Source organism: Hevea brasiliensis, chromosome 7 (genome assembly GCF_030052815.1).
Source record: "Hevea brasiliensis isolate MT/VB/25A 57/8 chromosome 7, ASM3005281v1, whole genome shotgun sequence".
NCBI classification, from domain to species: Eukaryota; Viridiplantae; Streptophyta; class Magnoliopsida; order Malpighiales; family Euphorbiaceae; genus Hevea; species Hevea brasiliensis.
The window spans coordinates 3,714,330-3,728,734 of NC_079499.1; the positions used below are offsets into that span (position 1 = coordinate 3,714,330).

Here is a 14,405-nt window from a genome sequence, read left to right on the forward strand (position 1 = left end):
TGCAATCTGACTATTTCTCGAATATAGAGCCAGGCGTATTGTGCAACAAATATGTGGTCTTCACAGGCAAAAAATGAGCTGATTTAGTCAGACGGTCTACAATTACCCATATCGAATCATATCCCCATGTGGTACGAGGCAACCCAGTCACAAAATCCATAGTAATCATTTCCCACTTCCATTCTGGGATAGGGAGCTCTTGCAGCTTCCCTGACGGCCTCTGGTGTTCAAACTTCACTTTCTAACAAGTCAAGCACTTAGACACAAAGTCAGCTATGTCTCTCTTCATGCCATTTCACCAGTAGCTATCTTTCACATCATGGTACATCTTGGTGGAGCCTGGGTGGACATTGTACAATGTATAGTGTGCCTCTCGCATGATTTCATTTCTGAGATTGTCCACGTCGGGCACACATATCCTGGAACCTTGCATAAGGGCGCTATCATTGGCAAATCTAAACTCACCACCTTCATCCTGCTGTACTCTTTCTATGACCTTCATCAATTGTTAGTCTCTGTGCTGGGAAACTCTGACTCTATCTCGCAAGTCTGACCTCACTGAAAAATGGGCCAACAATAGCCCCTCATCTGAAAGATCTAAGATTAGACCTTGATCCATCAACTCATGTACTTCTTGAATCAACAGTCTCTTCTTCGCTGATATGTGCGCCGAGCTGCCAGAAGATTTTATACTCAAAGCATCTGCTACTACATTGGCCTTCCCAGGGTGGTACTGGATGGTACAATCATAGTCCTTCAGAAGCTCCATCCATCTCCTCTGTCTCAAATTTAAATCTGTCTGTTGAAAGATATACTTTAAACTCTTGTGGTCGGTGTATATCTCGCACACTTCACCATACAGGTAATGTCTCCAAATCTTTAGTGCAAAGACTACAGTCGCCATTTCCAAATCATGGGTGAGTTAGTTCTGCTCATGCCTCTTTAGCTACCTTGAAGCATAAGCCACTACTTTTCCATTCTGCATCAAAACACACCCAACGCCAACTTTAAAGGCATCACAGTACACGGTATATCCTTCACCACTCATCGGTAATGTCAACACAGGAGCGGTGGTTAGACACTCCTTAAGCTTCTGGAAACTCTCTTCACGATCATCTGTCTAAATGAATGGAACATTCTTCCGAGTTAACTTAGTTAGGGGAGCTGCTATCCTGGAAAAATCCTACATAAAATGCCTATAGTAGCCAGCTAGGCCCAAAAAACTTCGCACCTCAGTGACTGTTGTAGGCCTAAGCCAATCAGTTACAACCTCAATTTTCTTGGGATTCACTTGAATGCCTTCACTAGAAACCACGTGTCCCAAGAATGAGATGCTTTCTAGCCAAAATTCACATTTTGAAAATTTGGCATATAGCTGGTGCTCCCTCAAAGTATGCAATACCATCCTTAAATGCCACACGTGTTCTTTCTTGGTTCGAGAGTATACCAAAATGTCATCTATGAATACGATGACAAAATGGTCCAGGAATGGCCTGAACACCCTGTTCATCAAGTCCATGAAGGCTGCTGGTGCATTAGTGAGTCCAAAAGACATCACCAAGAACTCATAATAACCATATCTTGTCCTGAATGCTGTTTTGGACACATCCTCATTCCTGATTCTCAACTGATGGTAGCCTGATCGTAGGTCTATCTTGGAAAAGAATCTAGCCCCTTGGAGCTGATCAAATAGATCATTGATCCGAGAAAGTGGATACTTGTTCTTCACAGTCACCTTGTTCAGCAGTCTATAATCAATACACAACCTCAAGGACCCATCTTTCTTTCTCACGAATAGAACAGGAGCACCCCAAGGTGAAGTGCTCGGATGTATGAAACCATTGTCCAAAAGCTCCTGTAGTTGCTCCTTTAACTCTTTCAATTCTGCTGGTGCCATCCTGTAAGGTGGCATTGATATGGGGTTTGTACCCGGTACAACATTAATGCAGAACTCTATTTCCCTTCCTGGTGGCAATCCCAGAAGCTCCTCAGGGAAGACATCCATGAATTCTCTGACAACGGGAACATTTTCTATGTTGACACCTTTTACAGATGTATCTCTCACCAATGCCAAATACCCTTGACATCCACACCTCAACATTTTTCTAGCACTAATTGCTAACACCAAATTATATGGAGCCACACTCCTGTCACCATCAAAGCTAAATTCTTCCACACTAGGTATGTGAAAATACACCTTTTTGTTCTTGCAGTCTAAAGTGGCATAATGAGTTGCCAACCAATCCATTTCCAAAATTGCATCGAAATCCATTACTGGTAAAGGAACCAAGTCTGCTTGGAGGATTCTTCCATCCACTACTACTGGGCTACCTGGAAAAACCATGTCTATATCTATATTGTCAGTAAGTAGGGTAGCTACAGACAAAGGGCATTCTAAAGTTATAGGGTTCTTACCCAATCTCATGGCAAACACTGGGGAGACAAATGAGTGTGTAGCACCTGGATCTATCAAAACACGAGCCTCATAGCAACAGATAGAAGAATACCTGCCACAACTGCATTGGAAGCCTGAGCATCCTGGTGAGTCAGGGTGAAAACCCGAGCTTGACCCATACCCTGTGTTGCAGAACCCTGATACTAACTTCTACCTCCTGATCTGCCTCCAAATCCATGTCCTCCTTGTCCTCGGCCCTGTTGGCCACTGAACTGACTGCCTGCCATGCTGAAAGTACCAGGATACAACTGTCGAGGAACATTTGCAACAGAACCTTGTGACCCCATCTGTGGCTCACTGAACACTGGACATTCTTTAACAAAGTGACCCAGTTGGCCACATCGGAAACATACTCCTGAACCAATCATACAAGGTCCTGAATGTCCTCTTCCACACTGTGCGCAGGGTGCCAAGGAGGATCCTGAACCAGACCCAAAATTGTTGTATCCCGAACTGTGACCATTGCTGGATCCGTACCCTGGTCTGAATCCTCGAGATTTGTGTCTAAAACCACTCTTCTTGTTCCTACTTCTTCCTCTGAAATGACCTTGGCCTCCGCTATCCATAGTACCCGTGTGGGGAACACCTAAAGAAACCTCTGCTCTATTTTTCTTTGCCCTTTCACTGTCATCTCCAGTATAGCTAATCTCAATCTGTTGGGCTCGATCAACAACCACATCGAAAGACTGATCAGACATCATGGCAAAGTTTGCATACCTCCTATCCAGCCCTTTTAGGAATCTTTTTACCTTCATACTTTCTGTAGCCACTGATGTAGGGGCATATCTGCTCAGTTTCAGAAATTCTGTAGCATATTCATCTACAGACCTGCCATTCTGCCTTAAGGCCTCAAAGGCCCACTGCTTTTGATCCCTGAAACTTTCTGGCACAAACCTGTTGATAAACAGTTCCACAAACTGGGTGACAAACTTTCCATCCGAGATAATATGTAGTCATTCCTCCATTGTCTAGGCATAGGCCCCATGACATGCCGCACACACTCTATAAGTCTCCTATCAGTCAACTGCAACTCCATCCCTGCCTGTTTGCAGGAATCCAAAAACCGATAGGCATCGTCTGACACATCATAAGTACCAGGCACCAACTTTTTGAAATTAATTATTTGTTTATAAGGTTCCCCTCTTGGTGCTGTGGACTGCTGCTGTTGGGGAGAGTGAACCATATACTGTGCCATCATATCGATGGTTCTCTGCAAACCAGCTAGAGTAGTTGCAATTGGGTCCAGGACTGCTGCTGTTGGGGAGAGTGAACCATATACTGTGCCATCATATCGATGGTTCTCTGCAAACCAGCTAGAGTAGTTGCAATTGGGTCCATGGGACCCTGAGCCATAAAAGACTGATCCTGAACTGGTGGTGGCTGCTCCTCTACTTGAGCAGCTCTAGGCCTCCTACCCCGCCTCCTCAAGGCAGGCTCCTCATCCTGTGCCGACACCTCATCAGGCACATCTTGTTCTATTGTAGTGGCAGCTCTCCTACTTCTACGCATTTTCCTGAAATTCAGCAGCATTAGCCCACAAAATTCAAAACTGTATGTTATACAGCTCTATAGACTCATATCTACACACAATTATATAAAGCAGAAACTAGAAGCAAAGATGACAATGCAAGACGAATGTGGACCCTATATTCCGCATGTGACTCCTATTAGACTCTTGCCAACACTTTAGACAAATTTTCCCTATGAATCTAAAGCCTAAGCTCTGATACCACATTTGTCACGACCAAACCTATGGGCCGGACCGGCACTAGGACCTGGGCCAGCCTAAAGCCTCCGAGGCCTGTAGTAAGCCTAACTATTTCTCAACCCAACTCTAAGGCCCATTTGGGCCCAATTTTAAGAATTCAACCGGACAGAGTCCGGCCATAAAATGGACCATTTAACGGGGAGTTTTTGATTCACCCGACCTGTAAACACAATATATTATAAATTGGGGAGCTCAGCTCACCCTGCACATACTCATAATATCATAAAGTCCAATGGGAGCTCAGCTCCCTCATCCAGTCCAACATACATACATTTAATAAGTTAACAGGTCCAATATGGCAAATATATTACAGACCCAAATCAAATAAATATTTCTAACACATGCGGAATTCTAGGAGTTAACAGAATTATACAAACATTAATAGATGACTTGCAAAGAAGAAAAGCAGGTTAACCACAACAATAATCCTCCTGTAGCTTGGAAAAATAAATGAACAGGAGTGAGCATTCGACTCAATGAGTAAAATATCAATTTTAACCATAATCTCTATAGTTATCTAAAGCTAATACACCATGTGGAGTGAAATGCAACATTATCATAAATTTCATACAAATCACATCAAAAAGGCAATTTGGAGCACTCACACACACGATAATATCAAACAATACATATATGGGAGCTGATCCCCTATACAGCCCTCTTAATCCAACCTCTGCCAGCGAAGATCTCAGCCGGACTTTCGCTTAATAAACCAAATACGGGGTCCCAGCGAAGAACTCAAGCCGTGTCTACCCCGAAGGATCGGGTCCTAGCGAAGATCTCAAGCTGTGTCTACCCGTCCTGTCCATATCCAACACCATACCACACGCACACCAACGCACACACACTGCTCCAAATTGCCACAAGCAACATCCATGGCACTTTAACAATTGTGAATGCAACATAAAACGTGCTTAGAGTTTAACTACATAGATATATATACATATAAATATAAGTGATGCATGGGCATGCTTGAACATATAATAATATTGAAATTACAATTAAAATTAATATTTTACTCACAGACTTAACCAAAGTCACTGTGGCGGCTGGGCGGAGGAGGAATGCTGTCCCAGCTCACCTGACAATTTTATTACAATTATTTAATACATTTGACTCAACACAAATTAAGAAAAAGATCAAAGATGTCCTAAGTCGTGCCGTAAATCCGGCAGAGTCTCCCCTATACCTAGGACTTACCCAACCTGCAAAAGGGTTTAAAACGCATATCTATATCTACAAACCATACACCCACAACTCAATCACATCACACAGCCCCTCCTGGGCCCATCCAAACAGTCATGAATCACAATATGTAAAATTACAGTTTAGTCCTTATAATTGACCCTTTTGCAAAAACTACCCAAATGAGCTCTAAAAATTCTAAAACTTTGCCCCGCGGTCCTTAGCAACATTACTAAGCTAATGCAAAGGGAATCATATTTTTCTGAGCTTCCATGAATATTTTATGGATTTTTAATCCAATTCAAGCACTAGACAATTAAGAAAAAGTAAGGTTCGGGTTTACCTATGCCGATTCCGACCTCGGGAACGCGCTCGGGACATCTGACAATGGCGGGGAAGCCAAAATCTCGACCCAATTCCGAGACTTTTTCGGTAGCCTGTCTGTCTGGTCGGAAATTCACAGACCTGGGCAACCATCGAATTTCAGTGAATTGAAGGTACCTACACGAAGCCCACAACATGGGGGTTAGTACATAATTTTTACAAAATTTTCTAAGCTCATTTAGTGTTCGGAAAAATACTACGAAGTTTCGTGGGACCTATTGAAAAACGGTGTCAAAAAATTTTGAAATTTATATTGCCGTGAAGTTCTAGATGAGTGGTTCGCTCCGGTACTCTCGATTTTCTCATGGGATTCACGGTTTGCGAGAAATCTAGCCCAAAAATCGAAATGAGCTAAAACTTCTCGGACAAAAATTAGGCAAACCGCTCGATGGATTTTAGTGTTCTTGGTGTCTATGGAAAGCTCTCGAGGTGTAGATGAGTTTAGACACAAGACCCGGCCCAAATGGTGGCCGGATCGGTCGGATTTTGGCCGGGAAGTCGAAATGGTGTGCACGGGCAGGGGAAGCTTCGCGCGTTGTTTCCGGCCTCCTGGAGCGTCGGCGAGGTGGGGAGGCTGGGGTGTCTGTGGTGCGGCGTGAGGAGGAGGGAGGAGAGAGAAAACGGGAGAGAGAGGAAGAGGGACGGGAACGCGCGGGGAAGGAAGGAAGAAGAAAAGAAAAGGCCGGTCCAATTCGATCGGTCCGATCCGATCCGGTTCGATTCAGTCAGTCCGATTCATGGTACAAATTTTTAAATTTTTACTCTGCCTTGGGACCGAAAACGAGGCCCAAAAATTTCGAAAAAATTCTAGAAAACTCAGAAAAAATTCGTAGAGTTCAAATATATTTTTGGTTTTATCACGTGGTCTTTAAATTAATTTTTAAAAATCATCAAAATTTTATATTTTTGAAAAATCGAACCCGATTTCTAAAATCCGAAAAATTTCAAATAATTTCCCAAAAATTTAAATAAAATAAAATATTAATATTTACCCACAAAATAATAAATTTAAAAATTTGGAGTGTTACAGCTGATAGTTTACTGCAGTTTGTATCAATTCTATTTTTAGAACTGTTTCTCATCAGCTTATAGCTGATTTAATTTAATTTTTTATTTTGACCATATTATTCTTTTTTATTTAACTCGAATATTAACAGTATTAATACTTTTATATTTTTTACTTATAATTTTAATATTTTAATTAACGCATTTCAACTTTGTTAAAATATTTTTTATTAATAACATAAAATATAAAATGTTTATTTACATCTAAAAACTTAAAATTAATTATAAATTTTTTTTTTATCAACAATAATTATTTTATTATTTTATCTATATTTTTAAAGTTATTTAATTATTTTTTAAAAAATTTAATTATTTTCTTATTTCAATAATGAAATAAATAATATAATACAACTCAACTCAACTCAACTAAGCCTTTATTCCAAAAATTTGGGATCAACTATATTATTATTATTATTATTATTATTATTATTATTATTATTATTATTATTATTATAATATAATAAATGACATAATATATAATTTAATAATTATATATTTAATTTAATAATAAAATAAATAATATAATATAATAAATTTATAATTTTATATTTATTTCAATAACACGATAAATTATATAATATATATCGTTATTAGTCATTTTGTATATCAACAGCAATAGTTAAATATAATTTTATCAGATACTTAACACATCAGTTATTAATTACCAATTAACAATAACAGCTATTAGTTAATAATTAGTAATAATTAAACTAAACAGACCTTAATAACTATGTAGCATAGAGAGTTTTAGTAGACTGCTTAGCCGGCTGAACAAGTTTGACCCACGTCTCTTTCTTTTTCCCCCCTTCGTCCCCTACGTCCCTCCCCCTTTCTCCCTTCTATTTCCGGCCAGCCAAGCCTCCCAGTATCGGCCGAGGACAACCCAATCCTTGGCTGATCCTAGTGCCAGGGGATCTTGTCTGTCCGACACGTCTCATTTTTAGTTAACAAAGGCACTCCTCTCATCGTCATTCCCTTCGCTTCCTACATCCAGTTCTAAAACGATCAAGCCCATAAACTAAATCCATCCAAACAAGACCACTCTCCCCGCGGATATTCCCGACTGTAACCGCGTGTAGACCCATCCACCCAACAAATGCAAACCTAAAATTAATATAAAAAATTCGTGTTTATATTTCAATAAATAGCATATTATTTTTATTTTTATTCGTATTTTAGGATAGTAAGTTAAAAAAAAAAAAAAAAACTAGAAATTAAAAAATAAAACAAAATAAAATAACGCGGGAAACGAGCATCCCTTGACACTAAAGAAGATTTTATTCCCATTAAAGCGGAGGAAGGACTGCACAGTCCAATCCCAACTACCATTATTTCACATAATCACAATTACCACATAATATGAACTAAACCACAACAGCAAAACCAAAAAACCAAAAACTACTGTCATCGCATCTTTGTTTTATCAACCAAAGAAAAGCGAATTGTTGAGTTACATGACAAGAAAAGTAACAGATTCGAGGATAATAAATATTCAAGTCAGACGAGAAAAAAATATACAAAGAAAAAGCCCCAAGTCCTTAGCAACCACACGGTCAAATGGTATTCCATGAACTCCAACACTCAGACGAGTAATTTTGGCTTTTACCATCATTTGGAAAGCAACCATTATGCTTCTATCTAGTGACACTCATGAGGAGAACAATCAATGACAGCATGCGGGGATGTTGAAAATCAAGTTCAGTTATCAAACCATCGCAACGAAATTTTCTGGAGGAACTACCACTGAAACAATTTTGGGCAGAATTATCTTAGAACCATTCCCTGATTGCCCATCATATATAGCCATTTGTCTTGTACTATAAAATGGTGAAAAACATTCTTGGATTTCTTCCATATATACTTGAAGCCATTCACCTGTACTTGAAAAATAAGTACCCAGAAGGCATCATACCACTTCAACTCATCGATAAAGATTCGAGATCTATGCTAGATCAGGACACTTTTGATGCCAACCATACAAGGACAGATGCATTGCAGGTTCAATGCTACTCAAATAAGCAACACTATGAAATGAAGTGCAGATATGCAGATATGGGGACAATAATAAACAGCTTCACCTTTTCGAAGCAGCTAGCGGAAATGCAAAGGTTGTAGGTAGGACAGAAGCGCTTTGTTGCAGAAGAATGCAGTAAAAGGTGTCATACACAACCAAGTTTTCGAACGTTCATTATTTCAACATGTGCTTCAAGCTGAATAATATGCAGGGTCGGAGGTAGAATAAAACACAAGCTCTGTTGCAGAAGAATGCAGTAAAAGTGGCGTACACAACCAAGTTTCTGAACATTTGTAATTTCAACATGTGATTCAAGCTCAATAACATGCAGGGGCGATGAGTAGATAACGTGCAGAGAAGCAGAGACGGAGAAAAACCATGTGCGGTAAGAGGTGAAACGATGCCGTTTTAGCCGAAAACCACACCTCAGAACAAACACATAAATCTTTTAGAAACAAATACCCCATACAGATTAATACTACCATAATAAGTCAAGATTAAGCATTATAAAAAGCAATAAGGTTGCAATTTAAAGTATGAAAGAGACCTCCAAGATTCAGTAAGCAGCTGAGACAGCAAGCCAGCCAACAACAAGTGTCCTACTCTTTAGCGGCACAAAACACTTCGATGAAGCCATCCAAACCAAGTTTCTAACAAACCTCATTGTCAGGACAAGAACATAACTAATATCAACGGGTCCTATTAGAACTACAATATAGCATATATTGCCTCCTTTAATGTCCTTCCATTCTTGCTTCAGTTCGGCTTCCAGCCCTAATCTCTGCAAAGACAACACAAGCACATATGGCTGAATATATGTAATGGTATCTCACAAATTACAACTCTTCATAAAATCAATAAAAATGTGCAAGAGGTCTAGAACCAACAATTGAAACCAATTGGCAGACATGAGTGATGAAAATTTTGTGATTCCCCTTTCAACCTTTTTTTTTTTTTCATATTACTAATTGAACATCAAAAGTCTCAACTTCACTTTTGGAGGGTAAAAGTATCAAGTTCACAATACCATCAACACAACTGCATCACAAAGTAAGCTGCAATGCTGCATAACACATGGCACCAAATAACTATAAATTGAAGCAGTACATACCCATTAGCATAAGGTGAATCACGACGGCCATGACGGTATGGAGGGGATCTGCTGTAACTGCGACCACGGTGAGGTGATAGGCTGCGGCGTCTTGGAGATCTTCTACCATGGGGGCTATAACTCCTGCAGCACAGAGAAATTTTGAAAAGCAGCAAATGTAAATAGTCAAATCTTGTTACTCATAAGTATCTTTCCCTAACTGGAAATTAACTGATGCAGAAAGAAGAGCTAAAATAAGAAAAAGTGCATAAACACAATAAAGGCAAGTTGTGTCAGTCCAATTCAAAGCGAGAAGATCTGAGATTTGACTCCTTAACATATATACTACATGATTATTTCATGCAAGCTTTAGATGTTTTATTTGGGTGCATTAATATTTACTCCTAAACATTAGCATACTAATTACCAATTATTCCTTTATGGTAAACATATATTTAGAGGACATAACTTTCACATAATTTTTCCTCCATCATAATCATATAAAATAAATTCCCTTTCATCATAAAAACATATGAGCCCTTTACTTAAGATATCAACATTTATTTGTGACTTCTTAAAAACAAATGCAAAAAGCAAGCAAGAAAAAAGAAAAAAAATGATATAACGGCATAGCAGAAGCAGTTTGGAGCCTCTGGGAGGAACACAAAAATAAAGAAAAGGAAAGATAGATGCATTTGTCGCACCTGCGCCCATACCCATAACTTGGACTCCTGAATTGGGAAGGGGAAGACAGCAAGAAGAAGAAGGGGACCAAAAAAAAAAGCAAAACTATAAGTGATAAAATGGCTGTAGCACATGCAGTTTGTAGTTGCCAGGAGAGAAGAAAAAGCGATGCTTGACAAACCTGCGTCCATACCCATAACTTGGACTCCTATGTCGTCGTGGGCTGGGACTTCTGCGACGCCCACTTTCCAAACCTCGTGACCCAATGCGCAAGCGGCACTCTCGAGCAAAATGACCAGGTTCACCGCATTCATAACATTTCAAGTTGTCACCACCACGTCCTCGTCCACCATGGCCTCCACTCTTGGAATTATGAGAAAGCTCCACACGCCACCCATTCTTTCCTGTAAAACAAACTAGCATCTTAGCAGAATTTTCCAAAATAAATTTTCATAGAGGTCCGTCCTCTGATAAAATTTGTCAGCCTACCATGAAACATAAAAGGGAAAAAAAAAAGAAGCAATTAAAACTCTCACCACATAAATCAAAATGATTTCCAGCATAAAGCAGGAAAAAAGAAGCATATGTCTTTAAGAGAAATAAGTACATGAAAAATTAACAATAAACAAAGGATGGAATGAACAGAATGAAGAAAATTATCAAAAGAAAAAAAGTAACATAAAGAAAAACCAACAAAAATAACAAAGAGCAAAAAATCTTCCTATACTGACCATCTAATGCACGAATTGCATCCACAGCATCCCTGCGATCATCGAACTCAACAAATGCATATCCTGGTGGCCTTCGTGCAACCCACACACTGCATAATTTTATTACAAATTAACAACCATTAACAGTTAATATCATCCTGTATAGGAAATTGAACATGAACAACATGATACCACAAAACATCCCCAGCCCTTGACCCCCAGTTGGGAGAATATAGGCAGGTCTTTGACTTCCAAACATAAATTTGACGGGAGTACGTTACCGATGCCTATCATTGTAAGTCTTTGACCTAAAACAATTGTGAAAACATGAAATAAAATGGAAATCCAAAACAGAGTATGACCAGCATCAAAACTATAATTCAGGTGCCTGATGTAGCTCTGCAGCATTTAACAAAAACATGAACATGCACAACGAACCCATTCAACAATACTATTAGATACCTGTTACAAAAATTAACGCCATAGAGTTTTGCCAAAAATGATTTGTTTCAATCTTCAAATTTGGTAACGTAAATGGCTAAATCACAACTGACAACAACTTATACGAAGGATATTACACCTTTATGTCTCGGGTCTGAAATGCTACAATTTCCCCAAACAATAAAAGCTAATAAATCTGATATCAAGAGAATTCAGGCATAAACACACATAAGCATTAACCCAAAAAAAATAATAATAATAATAATTAAGAGGAGACAACAATAAGCATTTAGCACCAGCAAATTTAACCCATAAAAGAATGCCCTAGTAAATTACCTTCTAAGAACACCATACATTCTGAATTCATCTTCGAGATCCCTTTCTGAGACTCTCGGATCCAAATTCCCCACGTAAACCCGAGCCATTATAACATCCAAAATATGCACCAACCTAGCAACGTAATTCGCAAAAAAAAAAAAAAAACTCCGCTTGATTTCGCTCGAGAAAATAATTTCGAGGAAAAGGAAAAAGATAAGACCCATCAAGAAATAAATGTATCCGAATTTTATAATACAGAAAACCCACAAAATAACAATCTTTTTTGTTCTTGAAGAATATAACAATACAAAGAGAATGTGTTGGAGACGAGCGGTTTTGATTTACCGATTAGGGTTTGCAAAGAGAACTGGCAAACAAACAGATAAAGCAAACAAGAATATTAAGTGTGCGTAAATAAGGATAACGATTAAGTTTACCTCAAGCAGATTCCCTCGGCTTCAAGGACAGGAATAGACCAAAGAGAGATCAAATTTAGCTCTGCAGCGAATCGCAGAGCTCTCAAAACCCTAAAAATAAGCCGGTGTTCTGTATATGGGTTGCTTTGTTTGGATTCTTGAAATTCTTTTTCTTTGCCAGTGAATCTGGTCTTAGCTGGAATCGGCCCATATTGGGCCCAATTGTGAGCCCAGATGTTATGGTTAGTTATTTCGAACAAGTTAAAAAAAAAAGATATTTAGAAAAAGATCATTATTAAAAAAAGTAAATAAAATTATTTTTTATTATTAATATTTTATTATTAAAATATATAAATTTAATTTTTAATTAATATATTTAAGAAATTAATTTTAAAGTTTTTTTTAATAATAACTCTAATAATAATATAAAAAGACTTATAATATACAGCATAAGGTTAGTTTAATATTGCTAGTGCTGCTGTTATTAAAAAGATTTAATATCTTTGATAACATTAAAAATTAGGATAAATTATTATTTAATTTTTATATTTTAACAAAATTAATTATTTTATTCTTATATTTTAAAAAGTATATTATTTAATTTATATATTTTACTTCTATTAAATATTTAGCCATTCCATCAATTTTTTCATTAGTTAGTTTTTACCAACTTAGTATTTAATTTCTTTATTTTAGTAATATTAATTAGATATTTTATATATTTTGAAAAAAAAACATTTAATTAGTCACTTCAATTCAACTTTATTAATTATTTAGTTTCATAATTATTTTTTATACCTAAATTATCATAATTCTCTTACACTTATTTCTTTCTTATCTTTCCATAATTCTCTATTCATATTTTTTTCCTTGTGTACTCACACCCTTTTTCCCCTCATTCTCTCTTTTACTTTCATCTATAGATTAAAATAGTACAAATCATCTACACAAAAAAGTAAATCAATTTAAATTATTTTCAAGTAGATAAAACATAAAAATGATGTCAAAAGAATTAAAAATTAAAAAAATATCAGATTTAATATCCATATAGAAAATTTTATGTTTTTATCCAATAATATATTTTTTAAAATACATGAACTAACTAATTAATTTCACTAAAATAGATAAACTAAAATAATAGTATTTTTCAAAATATATAGATCAACTAATTAATTTTCATAAAATAGAGCAACTAAATAGTAGTTTGAATAATATGAATAACGAAAAATTTGATGAAGAGATTAAATAGTTTAATGGAAGCAAAATAAGTGATTAAAAAATATAATTTTTAAAACATAAGGACTACATAGTTAATATTGTTAAAATATAAGAACTAAATATTAATTTTTCCCAAAAATTAATTTAAATTTTTACATATTTTAATTATAAAAATTTAAAATTATTAAGTTTTTTTTTTAATTTCACTTGAGAAAGTAATTATTTTTTAAATTATTTTTTCATCATCTAAAATTACATAATTGATTATATTTTGTTATCTATAAGCGTGTTTTCTACCCTAGTTTTCACCGAAATGATAAACAGAGTAAAGATGATAACGGGTAGGATATCCGAGAAAATCACTCTATTTAAATCTGATTAATATTATTAAAACCAGAACTCATTCTAAATCCGTTCAAAATATCATAAACTCAATTATTATTACCCGAAAAAAATCCAAACCCATTTAATTTTATATATTTTAATTAATATTTTGTATAAAAATTATTTTAATTAATAATTTATATTTTAAAATCTAATAATTTCATAAAATATTTAAATTTCATTTTATATAAAATAAAATATATACTAATTTATAAATATTATTATAAAAATATATATTTTATATTTAATTAAGTATTCATGTAAACCCTACCC

General features: G+C 36.4%; 1 protein-coding gene across 4 annotated transcripts; it reads right to left on the reverse strand.

The window, feature by feature from the left end:
* Positions 1–8,243: 8,243 nt before the first annotated feature.
* Positions 8,244–12,676, reverse strand: LOC110635349 (serine/arginine-rich splicing factor RSZ21A). 4 transcript variants are annotated; one of them, XR_009149988.1, is made up of 8 exons: positions 12,552–12,676; positions 12,133–12,246; positions 11,377–11,465; positions 10,827–11,049; positions 10,666–10,692; positions 9,983–10,105; positions 8,936–9,652; positions 8,244–8,732 (listed from the first exon to the last, which is right to left on the reverse strand). XR_009149988.1 is itself a non-coding variant. In XM_058149757.1 (7 exons), exons 2-7 carry the CDS (start codon positions 12,219–12,221, stop codon positions 9,646–9,648), a joined length of 558 nt encoding a protein of 185 aa, XP_058005740.1. In that variant the 5' UTR covers positions 12,222–12,246; positions 12,552–12,676; the 3' UTR covers positions 8,244–9,645. The 4 variants fall into 4 exon arrangements, 3 of the variants coding, with proteins under 3 accessions (XP_058005740.1, XP_058005742.1, XP_058005741.1); XM_058149757.1 differs by having other exon boundaries at positions 8,244–9,652; XM_058149759.1 differs by lacking the exon at positions 10,666–10,692 and having other exon boundaries at positions 8,244–9,652; positions 10,839–11,049.
* Between the last annotated feature and the right edge of the window lie 1,729 nt (positions 12,677–14,405).

Excerpts from the sequence above, each read along its gene's own strand:
- LOC110635349 (XM_058149757.1), bottom strand. The coding sequence starts at position 12,221 with ATGGCTCGGGTTTACGTGGGGAATTTGGATCCGAGAGTCTCAGAAAGG. Across the intron at positions 11,466-12,132 it reads ATGTATGGTGTTCTTAGAAG|TGTGTGGGTTGCACGAAGGC; the intron begins GTAATTTACTAG and ends AAAATTATGCAG. Across the intron at positions 10,106-10,665 it reads AGTTATGGGTATGGGCGCAG|GAGTTATAGCCCCCATGGTA; the intron begins GTGCGACAAATG and ends TCTGTGCTGCAG.